At 45.5% G+C, this 21,549-nt stretch overlaps 1 protein-coding gene across 5 annotated transcripts in view; it reads right to left on the reverse strand.

Annotated features, from left to right (window-relative positions):
• FBXL17 (F-box and leucine rich repeat protein 17) overlaps positions 1-13,686 on the reverse strand; it is a 511,156-nt gene extending 497,470 nt beyond the window's left edge. For all 5 annotated transcript variants that reach the window (XR_011257397.1, XR_011257398.1, XM_069592650.1 and 2 more), the window contains exon 1: positions 12,451-13,686. Coding sequence is in view for 3 of the 5 variants with exons in the window: in XM_069592650.1 (XP_069448751.1) it covers positions 12,451-13,356 (906 nt within the window). In the remaining 2 variants the exon portion in view is untranslated. The remainder of the gene's footprint in view (positions 1-12,450) is intronic.
• Positions 13,687-21,549: the final 7,863 nt, after the last annotated feature.

The raw sequence follows: 21,549 nt of genomic DNA on the forward strand, positions 1-21,549 counted from the left end.
TGTGAACCGTGAACTTCCTGATGTTCAAGCTGGTTTTAGAAAAGGCAGAGGAACCAGAGATCAAATTGCCAACATCTGCTGGATCATGCAAAAAGCATGAGAGTTCCAGAAAAACATCTATTTCTGCTTTATTGACTATGCCAAAGCCTTTGACTGTGTGGATCACAATAAACTATGGAAAATTCTGAGAGAGATGGGAATACCAGACCACCTGACCTGCCTCTTGAGAAATCTGTATGCAGGTCAGGAAGCAACAGTTAGAACTGGACATGGAACAACAGACTGGTTCCAAATAGGAAAAGGAGTGCATCAAGGCTGTATATTGTCACCCTGCTTATTTAACTTCTATGCAGAGTACATCATGAGAAACGCTGGACTGGAAGAAACACAAGCTGGAATCAAGATTGCTGGGAGAAATATCAATAATCTCAGATATGCAGATGACACTACCCTTATGGCAGGAAGTGAAGAGGAGCTAAAAAGCCTCTTGATGAAAGTGAAAGAGGAGAGTGAAAAAGTTGGCTTAAAGCTCAACATTCAGAAAACGAAGATCATAGCATCTGGTCCCATCACTTCATGGAAAATAGATGGGGAAACAGTGAAAACAGTGTCAGACTTTATTTTTGGGGGCTCCAAAATCACTGCAGATGGTGACTGCAGCCATGAAATTAAAAGACACTTACTCCTTGGAACAAAAGTTATGACCAACCTAGATAGCATATTCAAAAGCAGAGACATTACTTTGCCAACTAAGGTCCATCTAGTCAAGGCTATGGTTTTTCCTTTGGTCATGTATGGATGTCAGAGTTGGACTGTGAAGAAAGCTGAGTGCCGAAGAATTGATGCTTTTGAACTGTGGTGTTGGAGAAGACTCTTGAGAGTCCCTTGGACTGCAAGGAGATCCAACCAGTCCATTCTGAAGGAGATCAGCCCTGGGTGTTCTTTGGAAGGAATGATGCTAAAGCTGAAACTCCAGTACTTTGGCCACCTCATGTGAAGAGTTGACTCACTGGAAAAGACTCTGATGCTGGGAGGGATTGGGGGCAGGAAGAGAAGGGGATGACAGAGGGTGAGATGGCTGGATGGCATCACGGACTCGATGGACGTGAGTCTGAGTGAACTCCGGGAGTTGGTGATAGACAGGGAGGCCTGACGTGCTGTGATTCATGGGGTTACAAAGAGTCAGACACGACTGAGCAACTGAACTGAACTGCACAGTTACAATTATCATGATCTTATATAGAAAAATTATACACAAAAAAATTTAGAGCTAAGAAGCAAATATTTGTATACAGTATCAATGAACAATTCAGAAATAAAATAAGGAGGGACTTCCCTGGTGGTGCAGTGGATAAAAATCCACATTCCAATGCAGGAGACATGAGTTTGAAGCCTGATCCAGAAGGATTCCACATACTGAAAAGCAACTAAGCCTGTGCGCCACAGCTACTCAACACTCAATCTAGAGCCTGTGCTCTGCAAGAGAAGCCTCCACTCACTGCAACTAGAGACAGCCTACACAATCACAAATAAATAAATACAACTGTAAGAAAGGAAAGCACTTCTATTTTTAATAGCATCAGAAAATGCTTTTTTACAGTTTCCGTGTCTTTATATTGAAACTTTCCATTCTTCGGGTCAATGTTATATTCTCTTATAATTTGAATAATGTTTCCTTCCAATCTTTAACATGTTTATTATAGTTTGAAGTTTTTATCTCCTAAGTCTAATATCTGTGCTCACTCAATTTCTATTAACTGTTTTGTTTCCTCTCAGTATAGGTCACTTTTTCTCTGTCTCTTTACATGTCTCATAATTTTTCATTCAAAACCAGACATTTTAGGTAACATACTGTAGCAACTCTGGAATTTGATTTACTTCTCTGAAATCTGTCTCAACTTTAATCTCCCTGGCGTTAAATGGTAGGATCTGAAGTTTGAATGTTTGTTTGCATGTCTCTGCTCAACTTTTAATTCTTATTCATATTTCTTTAGCGTAGCTTCCCTGTGTCTAAATTTGGGCAAAAAAAAAAAAATGCTCAAATACCTCGAGGCTGCCCTTCAGTCATTCTCAAGGTTGCTTTGGCCCTTGCTTTCTGCTAGATACTCTCAAGTCTCCCCAGGACATGTGCGTAGTTTGAGTAAACCAAGAATACATGAAGAGCTTATTATCCCTTTATGGGTCTCTCATTTCCAAGATCCGCTGGTTAAATTCCTAGCTGATCCCCACCTCATCCGAACTGGCACCACAACATGAAACTTGAAAATATGTGGGTTTTAACCATTTTCTTCCTACAAAGTTCATCACGTTTAGCTGACAGATACAGGTTGTTATTCATTGCCCCTAACTGAGTCGGTGATGGCATCACCAACTTGATGGACATGAGTTTGAGTGAACTCCGAGAGTTGGTGATGGACAGGGAGGCCTGGTATGCTGCGATTCATGGGGTCGCAAAGAGTCAGATATGACTGAGCAACTGAACCGAACTGAGTTACCCTCTTAAGACACCAAAACAGCTAGTTGTTGCTATTCAGCCACTAAGTCTTTGTGGCCCAATGGATTGCAGCACACCAGGCTTCCCTGTCCTTCACTATCTCCTGGGGTTTACTCTAATTCACGTGTATTGAGTCAGTGATGCCATCCAACCATCTCATCCTCTGTCGTCCCCTTCTCCTCCCGCCTTCAATCTTTCCCAGCATCAGGGTCTTTTCCAATGAGTCAGTTCTTCGCATCAGGTGGCCAAAGTATTGGAGCTGGGGCCTCAGCATCAGTCCCTCCAGTGAATATTCAGGACTCATTTCCTTTAGGATTGACTATTGCTGTTAGGGGTCTCAATTCAAGAGTGGTATAGGCTTCCACTATTCTTACCTGAAGCTCTAGTAGTTTTCCTAAGAATAAATACAGATCAATTTTTTGTCTGCCTTTGGTCAATTCCCAAAGCCCTAATAGTTTAGGGCAATTTCGCCCAGTTATTTACATACATGTGTATATGGGTATTGATATGTGGGTATATACATACATGACATATGTGTGTGTGTATATATATACATATACTGTTTGCAGAGAGGATTCACCAAACTTTTTATACAGCCAAAGTTAGAAGTTCCTCTCTGGTAGGTTTTTTTATTCTTGTTCTCCACATTTCACAGACAAGAAAATAAAAATTTAGAGAAACTAGATCATTTGTTGAAGGTTAAAGGACTACATGATTTTAAAGGGCTAACTTGTCCCTTAGCAAACAGAATATGTCTGGCATATTCTGGAACCAAGAAACACCTTATTTAAAATATGTGTGACTTTGGATAGCACCTTCTTTGGACCTTAATTTGTTCTTTTGTAAAAGTAAGATGATTGTCACAACAGATAATTGACTAAATCTAGGTAGATTTTACTCAGGTGAAAGGAAATTCAATGAGTGAGTGAAGGGAAGATAACACCTGTACCAGCAAAGACGGATTAAAAAAAAAAAGGCATAATTGAAGCTGAAACACCAGTGCATATTTAACAGATCTCTGCATATGGTTTGTTGTAGGTAACCTATAAAATGGCCCTCAATGACCCCACCTCCTGGTAGTTACACGTGTGTAAGTCTTTCCTCATGAGTATAAGCAGGGTTTGTTGGCTCACTTTTAATGAAGAGTACGGCAGAAGAGATTGGGTTAAGAAAACTGTGGCTTCTTATTTTGGGTGTTCTTGACTCTGCTGCTGCATGTGATTAGCCCTTCGGAGAAGTCTCAAATGGCATGGCAAGGAACTGCAACATCTGTCCAACAGCCAAGCAAGACCTGAGGCCTGCCAACAACCACGCGAGTAAGCCAGGGTGAAAACTCTCACGCCCCAGCCGAGCAGCCCCAGCGACATCTTGATCATAGCTTCATGAGAGACCTTGGATCAGAGGGACCCAGCAAAGCTATAAAAAGATTCCCACAGAAAACATGAAATAATAAACGTTTGTGGTCTTAAACTGCCAAACTTGTTAAACAGGAATAATTAACTAACATATGTTTTAATATACTGGCTTTTCTTAACAGCCATTAAAATGCTATCTCGCCCATACCCTAACTTCTCAGAAAATAACGACTCTGCCCCATGGTGTTTCTCTTAATTCATTTAACAAGCATGTGTGCACATGTACCTGGGCTTCTATGGGAGACACTAAGGTATGAGGTTTGTTCACTGACCTCAAAATTATATATTCAAAGACATGTCTGAATTATCTTTGGATAAGCTGAGATTGAAGAGAAAGAGCATTTCAAAGGGTGCTTTGAAAAAAAGAACATAAAGGACTGACCTGGACCAACATTTCTGTTAAATAAGAAAGAGGAAAAAATGACATCGGAAAAACTGAAATGGCACTTGGATCAAGCCAGGAAGTTGCTTACGTTAACACAGTCTTGTTAAGAACAGCCTGAGCATGGCAGAAGTCCACACCAAGAAGGCATTCTAAGGCTGCAAAAGACAGAGGCATGGGTCATCTTGTATTTGCTGCTCACTGTCCTAATATACAGGGGAAAATGAGTTACTCTTTTAATCCAGGTCATCTAGCCCTGCCTCCTGAAAAACCTGTATGCAGATCAAGAAGAACAGTTAGAACTGGACATGGAACAATGAACTGGTTCCAAATAGGGAAAGGTGTATGTCAAGGCTGTATACTGTCACCCTGCTTATGTAACTTCTATGCAGAGTACATCATGAGAAATGCCGACTGGATGAAGCACAAGCTGGAACCAAGATTGCCGGGAGAAATAACAACCTCAGATATGCAGATGACACCATCCTTATGGCAGAAAGCGAAGAGGAACTAAAGAGCCTCTTGATGAAAGTGAAAGAGGAGAGTAAAAAGGCTGGTTTAAAACTCAACGTTCAAAAAACCAAGATCATAGCATCCAGTCCCATGACTTCATGGCAAATAGATGGGGATACAGCAGAAATAGTGAGACTTTATTTTGGGGGGTTCCAAAATCACTGCAGATGGTGACTGCAGCCATGAAATTAAAAGATGCTTGTTCCTTGGAAAAGATATGACAAACCTTGACAGCACATTAAAAAGCAGAGACATTACTTTGCTGACAAAAGTCCATCTAGTCAAAGATATGGTTTTTCCAGTGGTCATGTATGGATGTGAGAGTTGGACTATAGACAAAGCTGAGCACTGAAGAATTGATGCTTTTGAACTGTGATGTTGGAGAAGACTCTTGAGAGTCCGTTGGACTGCAAGGAGATCCAACCAGTCCATCCCAAAGGAGATCAGTCCTGGGTGTTCATTGGAAAGACTGAAGCTTAAGTTCCCGGACTCTGGCCACCTAAGGCGAAGAGCTGACTCATTAGAAAAGACCCTACTGCTGGGAAAGACTGAGGGCAGGAGAAGGGGATGACAGAGGATGAGATGGCTGGATGGCATCACTGACTCGACGGACAGGAGTCTGAGCGTGCTCCGGGAGATAGTGGAGGACAGGGAAGCCTGGTGTGCTGCAGTCCGTGGGGTCCCAAAGAGTCCGACATGACTGAGTGACTGAACAGCAAGCAGCCCTGGAAAACAGAAGAGGAAGCAGAGGGCAAGCGGCTGACTTTCACAGGATGACTTGGAAGATGTAGACGTTGCTTCTGCTCCCACTCTATTGCCTAATATTTCACAGCCACCCCTATCCATGAGAGGTTAAGAAACAGTCTCTGGTTAGAGCCCATGTGCCTAGCTAGAACACGGTAGGTTCTGTTACAACAGCAATATAAAGGAAACGATATCGGGAAACAGCGATGACTTCTAGTCAAGACCTGGGTTGAAAACACGCTAAGTATTCCTAGATCTTTAGGGGCAGATCTGGACAATGCAACTAAAGTATTAATTACCAGAAAATGTGCAAGTCATATTACTGATACAATCTGAACTAACCACTACCAAGCCAATACCCAAGTACTGTCAAGCCTTGAAGATTCTACTTTTGACTAAGGCATCACTATAAGTCATCAAAAGATACTTCAGACTAAAGAAACTTCCAGAGAACGTACTGTTGCTTAACATTTGGGCATACATATCCCACAGACCTTTAAAAATTAACCATGTGACACCTATATTTGGCCATTTCTTTTCTTAATGAAGAGATCTTACCTGCTATCAGACATTACTACAAGATGGAGATAAGGTTTATAAGCAAGCAGGTTGCATGCAAGTTATAGAAAGAAAAGAAGTAAATGTGTGTAGCAATTTCAGATTGACTATCTCCTCTGTGTCAGTTCAACTTTTCTGGTCTTTTCCATTTTTTTCCTATGAACATCATATATTGTCTCTTTCTTAAATAGTCTACTTACAACAACTTGCCGAAAGCTTGAAAGAAACATTTACTAACTAGTCTGTTGAATAAAGCACCACTTAGAAAAACAGAGACACAAAATATATTTCTTATATTTTTCCTTTTTTTTTAACCTGCACTGTGCAGCTTGCAGGGATCTGAGTTCCCCGACCAGGGAGTGAACCCGAGCCCCAGCAGTGAAAGCATGGAGTCCTAACCACTGACCTCCAGGGAATTCCCTTTCTGGTATTTTTCTAACCATACAGCCAAAGGGAAGTCATAGATTCTAAAACTATTTCCTCATCTATAATCAAAATAATTTCTCATAGTTTAACCTTTAAAATTTAAAGCACAGCAAGCCAATAAAACCCCATCTATGACTACACAGAGTGTCAGTCTATAGTCAAGTATTCACAGAAGAATAAGTTTTATTCTAAAGCAAGTCACCAAATTCAATAAAACATGACTCCTTAAGTATTCGGGAGGAGACTCTATGAAACGATGTGCCCTCTGACACATCTCCAGGACTCTGAGCACTTCCTTGTGTTCCGGCACAAAACAGTCTAAGCTCATCGTGTCTTCCTTGTCCCAACTCTGGAATCAGTCACTTCTCCAAGAACACTGATTCCTTTTCGCAAAGAATGGTATTTAGAAGCTAAGATACGGACACTAAGCATGCTCACTGTTTTGGGCACTGCTGCTCAGATTCTCTCAGGGCAGAGGAAGGCACCGCATCCATGAACGCACACATGAGCCCATCTCCCAACACTGCTCCTAGCTTCTCCCACCACACGGGTGTCCTTACCACGCCACCGGGGCTCCAAACTGGCCAACAGTTGCGCAGGATTCGCTATTTCTAATTGAAGTATGGTTGATTCACAATATTATGTTAGTTTCAGGTACAACATAGTGATTCAATGTTTTTACAGATTATACTCCATTTGAAGCCATACAAAATAATGGCTGTATTTCCCTGTGCTGGACACTATGTGCTTATTGCTTCAAGACTCTTGATAAGCATAAAACAGGATATTTAACCAAAGGAAAATAACTTTTTAAGAAAGTATTATTTTAATAGTAAATGCTTCCATATTTGCCTTCACATATCTTCCCTCACATTCCCTATCATTTATAGAACCTGACATCTTAAGCTGATAAAGAACAGCTCAAGTTTAACTCCTTTGAACAGCTACTCATTACAAGGCACAAAAATTTACAGGCTTCCCAAAATGAGAAGAAAACAAGTCCCACCTTTTGGTAGCCTGATTTAATTAAGTTATCCAAGATTTCCAGGCATTCTCCAGCCAAAAGATATCTTGAACCTGACTTCCTAAGGACACTTCATTTCAGCACTGGCTAAGATCATCCCTGGAACTCTAGAGACATACCTTCTAGAATTTATGTGGTACCGGAACCTTAGGTCAAAGCATTCACAAAAAGCTACACTAACTTAGTTCCTCTTACCCACTACTAATCTACATTCAAAGCTTTAAAAAGTTGTATTTACTCATTTTCTTTGACTTCCATTTTCATTGCTTTTTTAATATCTGAAAAAAACAGATTGGATACATAAGCTTTCCTCCAGAACACATTTCTCTTGTAAAACTCTTCCTTGATCACTAAAGCAAGCTGTTGGTAATAAAGCTATAAAAATACAGATTTAATTAACTACTGACACACTATCAGAGATGCATTCATGGTAAAGTGGTTTTCTAATGGTGGTGATGGATTTTGGATCTCTTACCCGGTTGGCTTGGAAAAGAAACAGTCCGCTGACAGAGACCAAGGTATCTAAATATATAGCACACAAAGCCTCTGAAATTTAAATATAGATTCAAAATACCCAGTTACTCAAATAGCAACTACTTAAAAATGTTCCACTGCTGTCATTTGATAAAACTGTTATAGTGATTCTACTATATAAAAACCTAAACTTAACTGTGATATCAGTAGGCAAGATCGCTTAAAGTTTTAAAGGCAACAGGTACCAAAGACTGAGGCTACCTTATCTGATCTAAAAAAATGCATTACCAGTTCAAGATCAAACATAATGGGCTTAATTAAGTGTTCAATACCTAAGAAAATTATATCCCCATAGTTGAACTTTGAAGGGCCATTCCCTGCTTCTCAAAGTTCTTGTATTTAAAAACAATTCAACCCCAAAGACCCAATTATAAAATTAGCCTCTGACTCATAATGGTTAGAAGTTGACTGGTGTTAAGTTTCCACCTATCCTCCAATTAAGGAATTTCTTTCATAAAATCTCTGAGAGAAGGTTAATCAAGCCCTTTCACACCATATGTTGAAAAGACCTCATGACCTGGAAACACTGAACTGAGTTCTAGCCCAGGGTCTGCCATTCACTATCTAAAATGCCCTGGGGTAAGCCATTTCACTTCTCCAGGCCTGCTTTTTTTCATGCATAAGGAGTAGGGAGTGATCAAATGACCTCAAAGGTCTCTTCCTGAAGTTACATAATTACAATTCCCAGTGAAGCTCACCATTTCAAGAAAGAATTCATTTTTTCACAGCTCCCAGGAGAAGGGGGAGACAGAGGATGAGATGGTTGGATGGCATCACCGATTCCATGGACATGAGTTTGAGTAAACTCCAGGAGGTGGTGATGGACAGGGAGGCCTGGCATGCTGCAGTCCATGGGGTCACAGAGAGTTGGACACGACTGAGCGACTGAACTGAATGTCACACTATATTGAAATAAATACAGTCTGGCATAATAGTATGGGATACGACACAACTAAAAAGAATGAAGGAAACCATATACTAACAACAAAAAACCTCCAATTCATACGGTTAATGGAAAAAATTGAACATGTACAGTTTTATGCCATTTGTGGAAAAGGCTATGAAGTTTTACATAGGGCTTTCTACAATGAAGAAAATATTCTGGATATGCATAGTCCAATACAGTAGCTGCCAGCCACACATGACTACTGATCTCTGAGATACAGTTACTGTGACTGAGCAGCTCAATTTTGAATGTTACTTAATTTTAACTGCTGTAAATTTAAGTAGTAATCAGTTCACTCAGTTCAGCCGCTCAGTCACGTCCAACTCTTTGGGACCCCAAGGACTGCAGCACGCTAGGCCTCCCTGTCCATCACCACCACCAAGAGTTTACTCAAACCCAGTGTCCATTGAGTCAATGCCACCATCCAACCATCTCATCCTCTGTCATCCCCTTCTCCTTCCACCTTCAATCTTTCCCAGAATCAGGGTCTTTTCCAATGAGTCAGTTCTTCACATCAGGTGGCCAAAGTATGGGAGTTTCAGCTTCAGCATCAGTCCTTCCAATAAATATTCAGGACTGATTTCCTTTAGAATGGATGGCTGGATCTCCTTGCTGTCCAAGGGACTCTCATATAAATAGTAATATGTGACTAGAAACTACTGTACCCCACAATACAGGTCTAGGAAAAAAAAAATCTAAACTGGTAGTGGTAGTTAGTGACCTCTGGAGAAAAAACTAGATGGAGGGTAGCGGTGAACCAAGGCAAACTTTTGCTTTCCCTGCATTATGCGAACTTAAAGCAGGTAATACTCACCACTTACATAAAAACAAAACTGAAAAAGACCTATTGATATTGAGTCAAAAATTTGACTGAAGCAGAGTAGAAAGTATTGAGTTTTTTCTCTTTTGCTTTTACCATACCTGGGAAAAAGTGAACAAGTATGATAGTTTGAGTCAACTTCCCTAAAAACATCTTTAAATCATATCTCGTCACATCTTTCTCCCAAAATCTCTCCCCTTCACCTTCCCATTCTCTGTAACTATAGTAACTTCTGGTACAAAGGACTCAGCAGTACAATTTTAGAAGTTATGGCCCATTATCAGGGAAGTTGGGCATACTTTCTAATGGGGCTAATGGATTTCTGCCTCTATAAGCACAACCCTCTGGTACTGTTAAGAAAAAAAAAAGTCATAGCTGCCTAAGTCTTCTCTTCTTCAAGCCATAAGAGAGCCAGAAACTCTTCACCATCCAAGGCCCTATTGTGGCTCAAAACAACTCAGGATAGAAACACTTCTTGGAGACTTCCATTATTGGCATGGTGTATGTTCACTCAGAGTCTCAACCCAGACTTCCTAAAACACCTGGTCATTCGCTCCTTCATCAATATTTACTGAGTACTGTTAAATGCCAGGAACTGCACTTAGGGGAGGAGACAGAGCAATGAACAATATTTAAGCAGAAAGAGCCTCTGCCCTTCAAAGCTTGATCCCCAAAAGTTAATTGGGTTGCTAAACACTAAAAAACTCTAACTTCAATTCATTCTAGACAGTCGAACTCATGCTTATGCTGAATACCACGGGGACCATGAAAACCACACAGAGTAGCTCTATCCATGTTTCTAATACAAGTAATGGAAATCTACATAACATGCGTAAATACTGCAACACAACAGGGGAAGTCCAATGAATAATTTCCCCAAATGTTCCTTAGAACAAGTTTTCGACAGTCCTTAGCAAAAATGTGGAAAAGAACAATGTTGTAAATAAACTGATTGTATTGGAACTCTCTTTATTATGAAATCATGTCCTTCCTCCTTTCTTTTATTTTTGTTTTTGTATTAAAATGTCCTCTACCTCATGAAATAATGACAGTTTAGGTAGAAAGTGGGAAGTATCTGCTTTTTACTTTGTTTTTAAACAGTCTTACTTACCAAATAACAAGACAGCAATCAAACCTCTATGCCAAATATCTGTTGATATTTCATTTGTCCATGTTGTCCACTAAGTTAAAAGATTCAAGAACATTCCCTCTGCCCTAAAATGCACAGCCTGAACATACAGAGGCAGTAATTACTCCTTCAAAAATACACTACTGAAAGGTAAACAACTTCAGTTCAGTCACTCAGTCGTGTCTGACTCTGTGACCCCATGAACCACAGCACGCCAGGCCTCCCTGTCCATCACCAACTCCCGGAGTTCACTCAGACTCAAGTCCATTGAGTCGGTGATGCCATCCAACCATCTCATCCTCTTGGACATGTGGAAAAGTTAAGCTTTCCCAGTTCTTTGCTATATTATTTACAAAAATATTAATATCACAGTAAAACAAATCCAAGCACACAGGATTATAAACATGCAAAAAGTCCAATCAAAGTATATTGTTCAGAATAAAAATTATAATTGATGACAGCTACTTCAATAACAATAAAACTAGCCAAATTCTTATCTAGGTTTTTCTAGTTAGTCTTAAATATCATCCACAGTGATAAAGGGGGTTTATATTTATAAGCTCCAGAAAGCTGCAGTGTGGGGGTGAGAGAGGAGAGAAAATGAACGGAAAAGAAACTTTTTAATACTAACTTACTACAAAGTATTGACAAAACTGCAAATTTTACTTGGTAGCTGAAAGTGGGACCAGGTTTCCACGGGATATCTACCTCTTCCCCACACACGTATCCCCTCAACAAAAAATACACTTGTCCTTACCGTCTGGTAATCTGTCTGCATTACCTAAGATAATAGAACATAGCATAAATAAAAGGGTTTTCAAGTCAGACAGGCCTTAAACTCCGCAGATCTGTCTGTGTGTGACCTTGGGCAAGTCATTCAGCCCCTTGAAGCACCGCTGGCCTGTAAGCTCCACAGGAACACACACCACGTCGGCCTTTCGACTGTAGGCACTTGCGCTGATACATCGGTTTCTTCTTGTGTAAAGATGTTAACAATATTTCTTTCATGGCGTCAACTGAAGGATTCGGTGAGATATTATGTATATAAAGCTCTGGCACTGTGCCTAATCATCGTGGTCAAGTGCTCGATAGATAAAAGGTAACTGTTTTTTGACATCAGCTAGCAGTTATCAAATCTGAAATTACTGTCTGAACACTTTCCAACACTAATATACAAGTCTTTACTCGGTTAAGTGCAAACCGCTCAAGGGATTAAAAAAAAAAATTTTTTTTTTCTTTTTTTTTTTCACAGAAAACCTACAGTTTCTACAACAGTGGGCTTGGGACTCTCCTAGGTGAACCGGGATTACGCGCAGCAGACCCAAGCGATTAAAAGGACCTTCAGCGGACTCCAAGCCCCAGCACTTGAAATAACCGGGTGTCAGGGAGGCCCCCCCGCGGGGCGTGCAGCAGAGAGAACCCCCGAGCGGGCCCGGCGGGGGGTGGGGGGGGCACGCAGACCCACCTTAAGCAGGATGGAGGGCGGCAGCTGGTTGATGTCCGGGGCGTCGGGGGGCGGCTCCCTGTGGCAGTCGCACGGCGGATCGGGGCCCTCCGGACAGTCGGCGTCGCCGCACTCGTGCTGCTGCTGCCGGGCGACCGAGGGGGCGGCGCCCCCCGCTCGGACCGCGTCCCCGCCGGCCTCCGCGGGGGCCCCTCCCGGAGCGGCGGGGGAGCGCGGGGCGCGGAGCGGCGGCGGGGGGTGCTGCTCGGGGCCGCCGCCCGCAGGCCCGCCGCCGCCGCCGCCTCCGCCGCAGGCGCCCCCGCCGCAGCGGGGCTGCTTACAGGGGGTGCAGGCGGGGACCCCGGCCCCCTTCCGCTTGCACACCATCTCGGGGGGCGCGGGGGGCTCGGCCGGCGGCGCCCGGAAGAGCCGCGAGGCGGCGGGCGGCGCGGGCGGACGCACGGGCCCCGCGCGGGCCCACAGGAGGCTCCGGGCCGGCCGCTCCCGGGCGGCGGCGGCGGCCGGCCCCAGCTCCCCGCGGCCGGGGGCGGGCGGCGCGGCGACGGCGGCGGCGGCCGAGAGCAGAAGGCGGCGCGCGGCGTCCTCAGCGGCCAGGCCCGCGCGGCGCCGCGCCGGGGGCTGTGAGGAGGCGGCCGCGCCGTAGGCCCCGAGCGGCCGCGGCGACGACAGCGGCGGCTCCTCCTCCGGGCCGGCGGGGGCGGGCGCGCCGGGGCCGTGCACGACGAGGCAGAGCATGCAGGGCCCGCGGAAGAGGCAGTCCCGGCCCCGGGGCGCCGCCGCCGCCTTGGCCGGGGCCCCGCGGGGCCACCTGAGGAGAGGCCGGCGGCGGCGGCGCCACCAGCTGCCGCAGCGGGGCCGCTTCTGGCGCGGGCGGCGGCGCGGCTCCTTCGAGAGCAGGAGGCCCATAGGGGAGGCCCCGCGCAGGGGCCGGGTCAGGGCAGGCCGCGCGGGGGTCGGCCTCGGGCCCGCGGGCACACGCGGGCACACACACACACACGGGCACACACGCGGCGCTGGGGGGCTACATGCTCTGCCCCGGGACGCCGGGAGACCACGGCGGGGCGCGAGCTCTTGGGACCCGACGGAGGCCGGCGAGCCTGCTGACCGCGCGGCTGCTCGCAGCCTGGGCCGCCGCCTCAGTTGGTCAGGGCGGCGGCGGGGGAAGCGCGGGGCGCGCCTCAGACCACTTTAACGGCGGCTCTGCCGGCGGCGGCGCGCGCGCCCGCGGCACAGCTCGGCGCGCCGGGAGCGCGCGGCCCGAGCGGGAAGAGGGCGGGGCCGCGGCGGAGGCGCGCGCGGGGAGGCGGAGCGGGAGCGCGCGGCCCGAGCGGGAAGGGGCGGGGCCGTGGCGGAGGCGCGTGCGGGGAGGCGAAGCGGGAGCGCGCGGCCGGATCGGGGAGGGAGCCGGGCCTCAGCGGCGGGGGGGCGGCTCGGGAGCGCGCGGCCCGCTCGGGAAGGGGGTGTGGCCGATCGGGAAGGGGGCGGGGCCTCGGCGGCGCGCATGGCCGCTCGCCCCTGAGGGCCGCTCGGCCGGGCCCGCCGTCACGGGTGCGGGCTCACCGCCCCCTGTCCCCGTCGCCCGCGGTCTCCTGGAGCCCACGCCGCCTTCGTGGGACCGGGGGGAGCCGCCTCCGAGCTCTTCGGGTGACGTCCGTGGGCACAGTCGCGCTGACGTCGCTAGGCGCACGTTCGGGAACCGCCATTGGCCGGGAACCGGCGCTCTCACCGCCCGACCGGACGCCGAGGCCGCTGAGGAGACCCGGTCCCGCCCGAGGCCAGCCCGGGTGCCCGGCGTGCTCTCCGCGAGAATGGTTCTCCCGCGAGGGACTCACGGGTGGACCGGCTCTGCCGTGTTTCTGCGCTTGTCTGCGGACACCTGTTGCTAGGGACGGACCGGCTTTCCCTAAGTGCATTTCAGGATAAACGCACTTATCAGGTAATTTCAATTCAGTCGCTCAGTCGTGTCCGACTCTTTGCGACCGCATAAACCGCAGCACACCAGACCTCCCTGTCCATCACCAGCTCCCCGAGTTCACCTAAACCCATGTCCATTGAGTCGGTGATATCATCCAACCATCTCATTCTCTGTCGTCCCCTTCTCCTCCCACCTTCAGTCTTTCCCAGCATCAGGTTATTTTCCAGTGAGTCACTTCTTCACTCAGGTGGCCAAACTATTAGACTTTCAGCTTCAACATCAGTCCTTCCGATGAATATTCAGGACTGATTTCCTTTAGGATTGACTCGTTAGATCTCCTTGCAATCCAAGGGACTCTCAAGAGTCTTCAACACCACAGTTCAAAAGCATCAATTCTTCGGTGCTCAGCTTTCGTTATGGTCCAACTCGCACATTCATACATGACTACTGGAAAAACCATAGCTTTGTCTAGACGGACCTTTGTTGGCAAAGTGATGGCTCTGTTTTTTAATATGCTGTCTAGGTTGGTCATAGCTTTTCTTCAAAGGAGCAAATGTCTTTTAATTTCATGGCTACAGTCACCATCTGCAGTGATTTTGGAGCCCCCCAAAATAAAGTCTGTCACTGTTCCTGCTGTTTCCCCATCTGTTTGCCATAAAGTGATGGGACCAGATGCCATGATCTTAGTTTTCTTTCTTAGTTGAGTTTTAAGCCAACTTTTTCACTTTTTCAGGTCATTTAGACACACACAGATAAACACTTTCTCAACCCAGTTAGCCATGCAGCATCCCAGGCCGCACAGCTATGGAGGACTCCATCCTCTGCACCCATCGCTCCATCCATCATGCACAGGACTTTTAAAAAATGATTGCTTACTGCTTGCTCAGAGATAAAGGGCTCTAGGTGGACTTTGGAGATTCCGATTTCCTCAGAAAACTAGGAAATAGTCTTTGCAGACAGCCCTTTTGAAGATTTGACTGTAATGTGACCAGAGACATAAACCAGTAACTAGGAGTTGTACCTGGTGTTGAAAGAAGGTTAGTTTTCACAAGGGAGAAATTGGGAGTGGCTTTCACAAGGACCTGGACATGCTGATGCTGGGAGGGATTGTGGGCAGGAGGAGAAGGGGACGACAGAGGATGAGATGGCTGCATGGCATCACTGACTCAATGGACGTGAGTCTGAGTGAACTCCGGGAGTTGGTGACGGACAGAGAGGCCTGGCGTGCTGCGATTCATGGGGTCGCAAAAAGTCCGACATGACTGAGCGGCTGAACTGAATGGAACCGAACTGGACATGCTGATGGGAATGAGCCAGTAGAAAGGAGGAGGTAGGGAAATACAAAGAGAGAATACAGCAAGGCCCTTGAGAAGATGAAATGGCAATCACCTGTGGACAGATACAGTCTTCATTGTGATTGGAAGGAAGGAGGCAGGGATAGATCAAGGATGACTGAGAAAACAGCGTTGCAACTTTCAAGGCCTATCTGCAACACTCAAGGCCTATCTGCATAGAGGCCTTTGAACATTCCTGACTTCACCACCGCACTGGCCGGCCTTACCCAGTCTTCACCTGACCTGCCATCAGACTTTTGCTAATAGAGGCCTCCTTATCAGGAATCACTTTTATTTTAAGATCTCCCTTTCTGCTTGATCACAGTGAGATGAAATGCCAAGAAACCTACAGGCAGAGATTGATCAAAGGGTTTTACATAGGTTTCTTCCAAGAGACTGCCCCAACTGCATTCACCTACAGATATTATCCACACATCTTTTATCCCTCTAACTTTAAAGGAATTTCTCAGGGTTCCAGAGGAAAAAGGAATTTCTCAGGGTTCCAGAAGAAAGGTGAGGAGTGACATGGTTATCTGAGGCTTTTTAACAAGTTCCTTGGCATCTCTTCCAGGCTATGCTTTGAGCAAAAGGAGAGGGTATTCTAAGCTTTTTATTTCTCTATTTCAAAATTGTGGACCCATTAGTTGCATATGAATTAAACATACAACCCAGCAGTCCCACTTACAGATATTTATCCAAGAAAAATAAAAGCATATACCTACAAAAAGACTTGTGCGGAAATATTCATAGCATCTTTATTCATAATAATCAAAATCTATAATCTAGATGTCCATCAGTAAAGAATGGCTGAACTGGTATACTCATTTGATAGAATACTACTCACAATTGAAGTGAGGGAGGTAAGCAACATGAAGGCATCTCATAAACTTTTGGCTGTATTAGACACTGGAATTGGAGGTCCAGAATTCCTGATTTTAACAAGGTCCCTACATAATTACTAAAGAGACAGCCTGGCACCATGCAGACCTATCAGAACTACACGGAAAATCTACCTACAGCTTCTTGTTTTCAGAGAGAAGGCAAGTGACTGAGACTTCTGAAGGGGTTTCTGAAATTTTATAGCACTGGTTCTTCCTCCCAGTTCCACAGCCACTCAGCCACAAGCAGGTGCCTGCTATCCTGCAGCATGTAGCAGAGGGGTTCCTTTGTTTTAGTAAGTATCAAAGAGTCGGACACGACTTAAGCGACTGAACTGAACTGAAGCTACTACTATCGTCACCAGAGATAAATGAATTTTAGAATTCATCACTCAGTAATACTGACAAGTATTTTAAATATTCAGGAAACAGAATTATGAACAAGAATAACAAATTGCAGTGTAGAGACAGTGATAGCACTGGATGGCTTTGTTAGTGAAAAAAAGGAAAGCAGCCTGAACAACCAGCAGCTGGCCTGGAACTCTTTGCCAGGGCTTGATGTTACTGGTGTTCTCAATTGAACTTGAGTGTTCTGTTGAACAAAACAATCTCACAAACATCAACATCGGATATGGCCACTCCGTGTGACTATGAGAAGAAAAAATAAGATGCCTCCATAATCATGTCCGGGACAACACACACAAGCACACTCCAAACCACAAAAATGACCCAACATTCTGCCTAATATGAATTATTATTACTTTTTCTTGAACAATTACAACCTGAGCCTTGCTTCACTCTTCCCCATTCTAGCTAGCAATTATTAAAATACCCAATCAGAATAACCTCTACTTCCGGAAAGCATCCAATCCAGAGGAAAGCCTTAAACCTTCCTCAGAAATCACCAAACACAAACCCAATCCTGCAGATCTTCTATGCCTTCTTACTGAGACTCTCCACAATTCCTCATAGTGTGCTATGTGCCTTTTGCTAACAGGTCAGTAAACCCAACTTCATTTAACTATGCATGTGTTCCTCTTGGTCTTTGGCTAGAGGGCATTAACATTTGTTACCACCTGATCAAATGTTACTACCGTATCTAAAGTTATTCCTTCCTTTTGCTGCATGCTTATGCTTACACTGTGTGTCAATTATCAATTAAACTGAAATAAAATAAATTACACCCGCCTTTACTTTTCCTCCTGCAGACCTGCTCAGTCATGTCCTGCTCTCTTCAACCCCATGGACTGCAGCCCACCAGGCTCCTCAGTCCATGGGATTTTCCAGGCAAGAATACTGGAGTGGGGTGCCATTGCCTTCTCTGCCTGCATTGGCAGGATTCTTTACCACTGCGCCATCTGGGAAACCCACTTTTCCTCTTATCATGCTTTCACTTTCTTTGTATTGCATTAGCACATGTTTATTTTGTCTTTTCTTTTTTCACTTTTAATCCCTCCCACTAGAGTGCAAACTCCTTGAGGACTGGGACTTTGTTCAGTTTTTTAGGAAGATAATCTGGCAATTGTATAGAAAATGAACTAGAGTAGGAAGAGGCTCTTAGCAGTAAGACCACTTAGGAACTGTTCAGTGGATGGACTTTAAAAGCATGAATTAAGGTTGTCATGGTGGGGATAATGAAGTGTGGCATGGGATTGAGAAACAGAGTCTTCAGGATTTAGTAACTTATTTATGAATTAGGTAGAGAGAGGATGATGGATAGGGAAGAAATGAAGGGCCCAGGAGAGCAACTTGTACATTCATATGCCTTATTTCAGTGTAATAATGATTAATAGATTCTATAATACAAAATATTTGCATATTTGAATAAAATTCAAACTTGGGGTATGCTGGCTAAGAGGTTAAAGCATCTGCCTGGAATGTGGGAGACCCAGGTTCGATCCCTGGATCGGGAAGATCCCCTGGAGAAGGAAATGGCAACCCACTCCAGTACTCTTGCCTGGAGAATCCCATGGATGGAGGAGCCTGGTGGGCTACAGTCCATGGGTTTGCAAAGAGTCGGACACAATTGAGCGACTTCACTTCACTTCATACTCAAATTCACACTAAAAACCAGTATCTAAATTTAAAATGTTTAAAACTTTAAAAGAAAAGCCTTTTCTTTCTTCTCTGGTAATACATGTACTCACTTTGAAGTTCACGTTTGCCTGTAAAAACACACCCACAGACATAAATTTTGCACGCTTGCAGTTGGGTAACAATGGCTGTTAGAAATGGCCAAAACACCCTATGGCACCAGTGATGTAAGTAGAGCTCGGTTAATGTTCTGTTGGTCTCACTGGCTGTGGTAGGTACATTGGATGACCTACAAGGACACTCCGGAGGGCAGAAGACATGGTTTTATGCATCTGGAAATCATGCAACACCCCAAGTGTTCAATAAACTTAATTCATTACTCAATTGTGTTTTTGCTACACTACTAAAAGCCAAAGATGGAGAAATAGCCAGCTTTCAGGGGATTTCCTTCAGGAAGTGATCGGTTCTCTTGAAGAGTCTTTTCAGTTCAGTTCAGTTCAGTCTCTCAGTCGTGTCTGACTCTTTGCGACCCCATGGACTGCAGCCCGCCAGGCCTCCCTGTCCATCACCAACTCCCAGAGTTTACCCAAACTCATGTCCATCAAGCCGGTGATGCCATCCAGCCATCTCGTCCTCTGTTGGCCCCTTCTCCTGCCTTCCGTCTTGCCCAGCATCAGGGTCTTTTCCAGTGGGTCTGTTTCGGGCACAGTATAAAGGTGTAGCAGCTGCCTCCCCTGTCTGCCCTCAGCTCACCCTGTGACTGAGTCCTGCTCACCTGCAGCTCTCAGCCCAGGCAACCCTTCCCTGGAGTCACACCTCCCTGTCCATCTCCTTTACAGCAGTTACCACCGCAGGCAGCTGTGGGGCCTGCAGGATTTGTTGACCATCGCCCCTGTCAGAATTAAGGCCTACTTTGTTTATCCCGAGCTTCTCTGGTGGCTCAGACAGTAAAGCATCTGCCTGCAATGCGGGAGATCTGGGTTCGATCCCTCAGTTGGGAAGATTCCCTGGAGAAGGAAATGGCAACCAGTTCTTGCCTGGAGAATCCCATGGACAGAGGAGCCTGGTGGGCTACAGCCCATGGGGTCGCACAGAGTCAGACACGACTGAGTGACTTCACTTTCACTTTCTTTTCTTTATGCTTGAATCACCAGCACCTGAAGTCACTAATCAGTTGCACTTTAAAGAGAAGTTATTCCAGATGGCCTGATGTAATGGTGGGAAATCTTTACAGACAGTCAGATGGTGAGATTCAAAGCAGCAGCCGTTGCTTCACTGTTGGCCTGGAAGACGCAGTCTCCCTTGCCGAGGAGGGCGCCGGGGCCCCATCCCGCAGAATTCGGGGTTCTGCGGACAGACTGGGGAGAAGGCCGTGGGCTCCAGGGAGCCAGGCCCTGCGAACCCCGGGACTCCAGCCCCCTGGGGACCGGCGCCCCGGCCAGGACCCCTGACTACAGAGCTGTGAACAGTAAGTCACTCCGTGTGTCATCATTTGTTATCGAGGGAATAGAAATGTTTTCACCAAAGAGGCCTGTGAAACTAAGCCTTCGTGCAACTTAACAGGAGAAAAAGAAAGCAAAACAACCAATTATCACCCATAACTCTCCAAAGATAATTCAGGCTCATGAAAGGAAGCAATTAACCAAGTTTAAAACAGAAAATGCATTGTTCTCCCACTTTTATATAAGTTAATGTGGTAACTGAGGCAAATGCAGGGGCTTCTTTCCATTTTTTTTAAACTTGAGGTTCACATATTCATCTTTTCTTCTGCCTGGTGATCAAACCCATTCTCCTGTGTCTCCTGCATTGCAGGCGGGTTCCTAACGGCTTGAGCCACTGGGGAAGCCTTAAATGAAATTACTAAAGCACAAGGACGTTGTCCACTTGCTGCTGTTTACTCACTACGTCACGTCCGACTCTTGCAACCCCGTGGACTGTAGCCCGCCAGGCCGCACTGTCCATGGGATTGCCCCGGGGAGCATTCTGGAGTGGGTGGCCATTTCCCCACCCACAGGATGAACCCCGTCTCCTGCGTTGTCAGGTGGGTTCTACTGCTGAGCCGCTTTCCCTCAGTTCTGTGCCCAGCTTCTATATCACAGCTAATACTTTTTCACTGTCAACTGGTAAAGTAGGACCTTTAGAAAGAATTAAGTTACACGTGACTCCCTAACCAATTTAATGTTTTTCCCTCTTAAATTTGATAACATTTTTGTTTCTTATTACATAAATGTAGAAGAGTTGTACATTTGCTCACAGTAAAGAAATGACAGGTCCTTATAATTACTATTAAGTGACTCAGAGACAGCAAGCCACAATTCTAGACGTTGAGAACTGGTGGCATCAGTGTAGGAATCAAGCGTCTACACTCCAGATTTGTTTGCTGCGTTCCCAAATCACATCACGACTCTCAAGTTGCCCCTTCGTAACCTGTTCCCTTTTTACTAAGGGTTTTCTCTCTCCTTCCAGAGGTAAGGCAGTCATAATCAGGATCCGCAAACTAGAGGGACTGAATGGACCGTTCAAGGTGTAACCCCTTCTGGGGCAGGTGGGAGACGGGAAGGTGGCCGAGAGGTGATGTGGGGTGACTCTCACCTCTGACTTCTGTCTGACACTGCTGGCTCATTAGCCACTGGATTATGAGATTTTCTTGTTTTATGTTGCCTCTTTAGCCAAGTGATAAGATGTTCTTTTTTTGCCATTCAGGGAGTAGACACTTCTCTTTGGATGTAGAAAGGGATGATAAGGTTCTTTTTTAAGTTATTTTTCTTTTCTAAAATATTTTTTATTTTTTCCAAAGATAGAAAGTTAGAGTCATACCCAAGTATGAAACAATGGAAGAAATGATTTTAGCAACTGTTCTCTTTAACCTCATAAACTACATAAATTCCCTCAACTTTCTGGAAGGACACTCTTTATCGGTATACCACCTGTGTTATCC

This window comes from Ovis canadensis, chromosome 5 (assembly GCF_042477335.2).
Source record: "Ovis canadensis isolate MfBH-ARS-UI-01 breed Bighorn chromosome 5, ARS-UI_OviCan_v2, whole genome shotgun sequence".
NCBI lineage: Eukaryota > Metazoa > Chordata > Mammalia > Artiodactyla > Bovidae > Ovis > Ovis canadensis.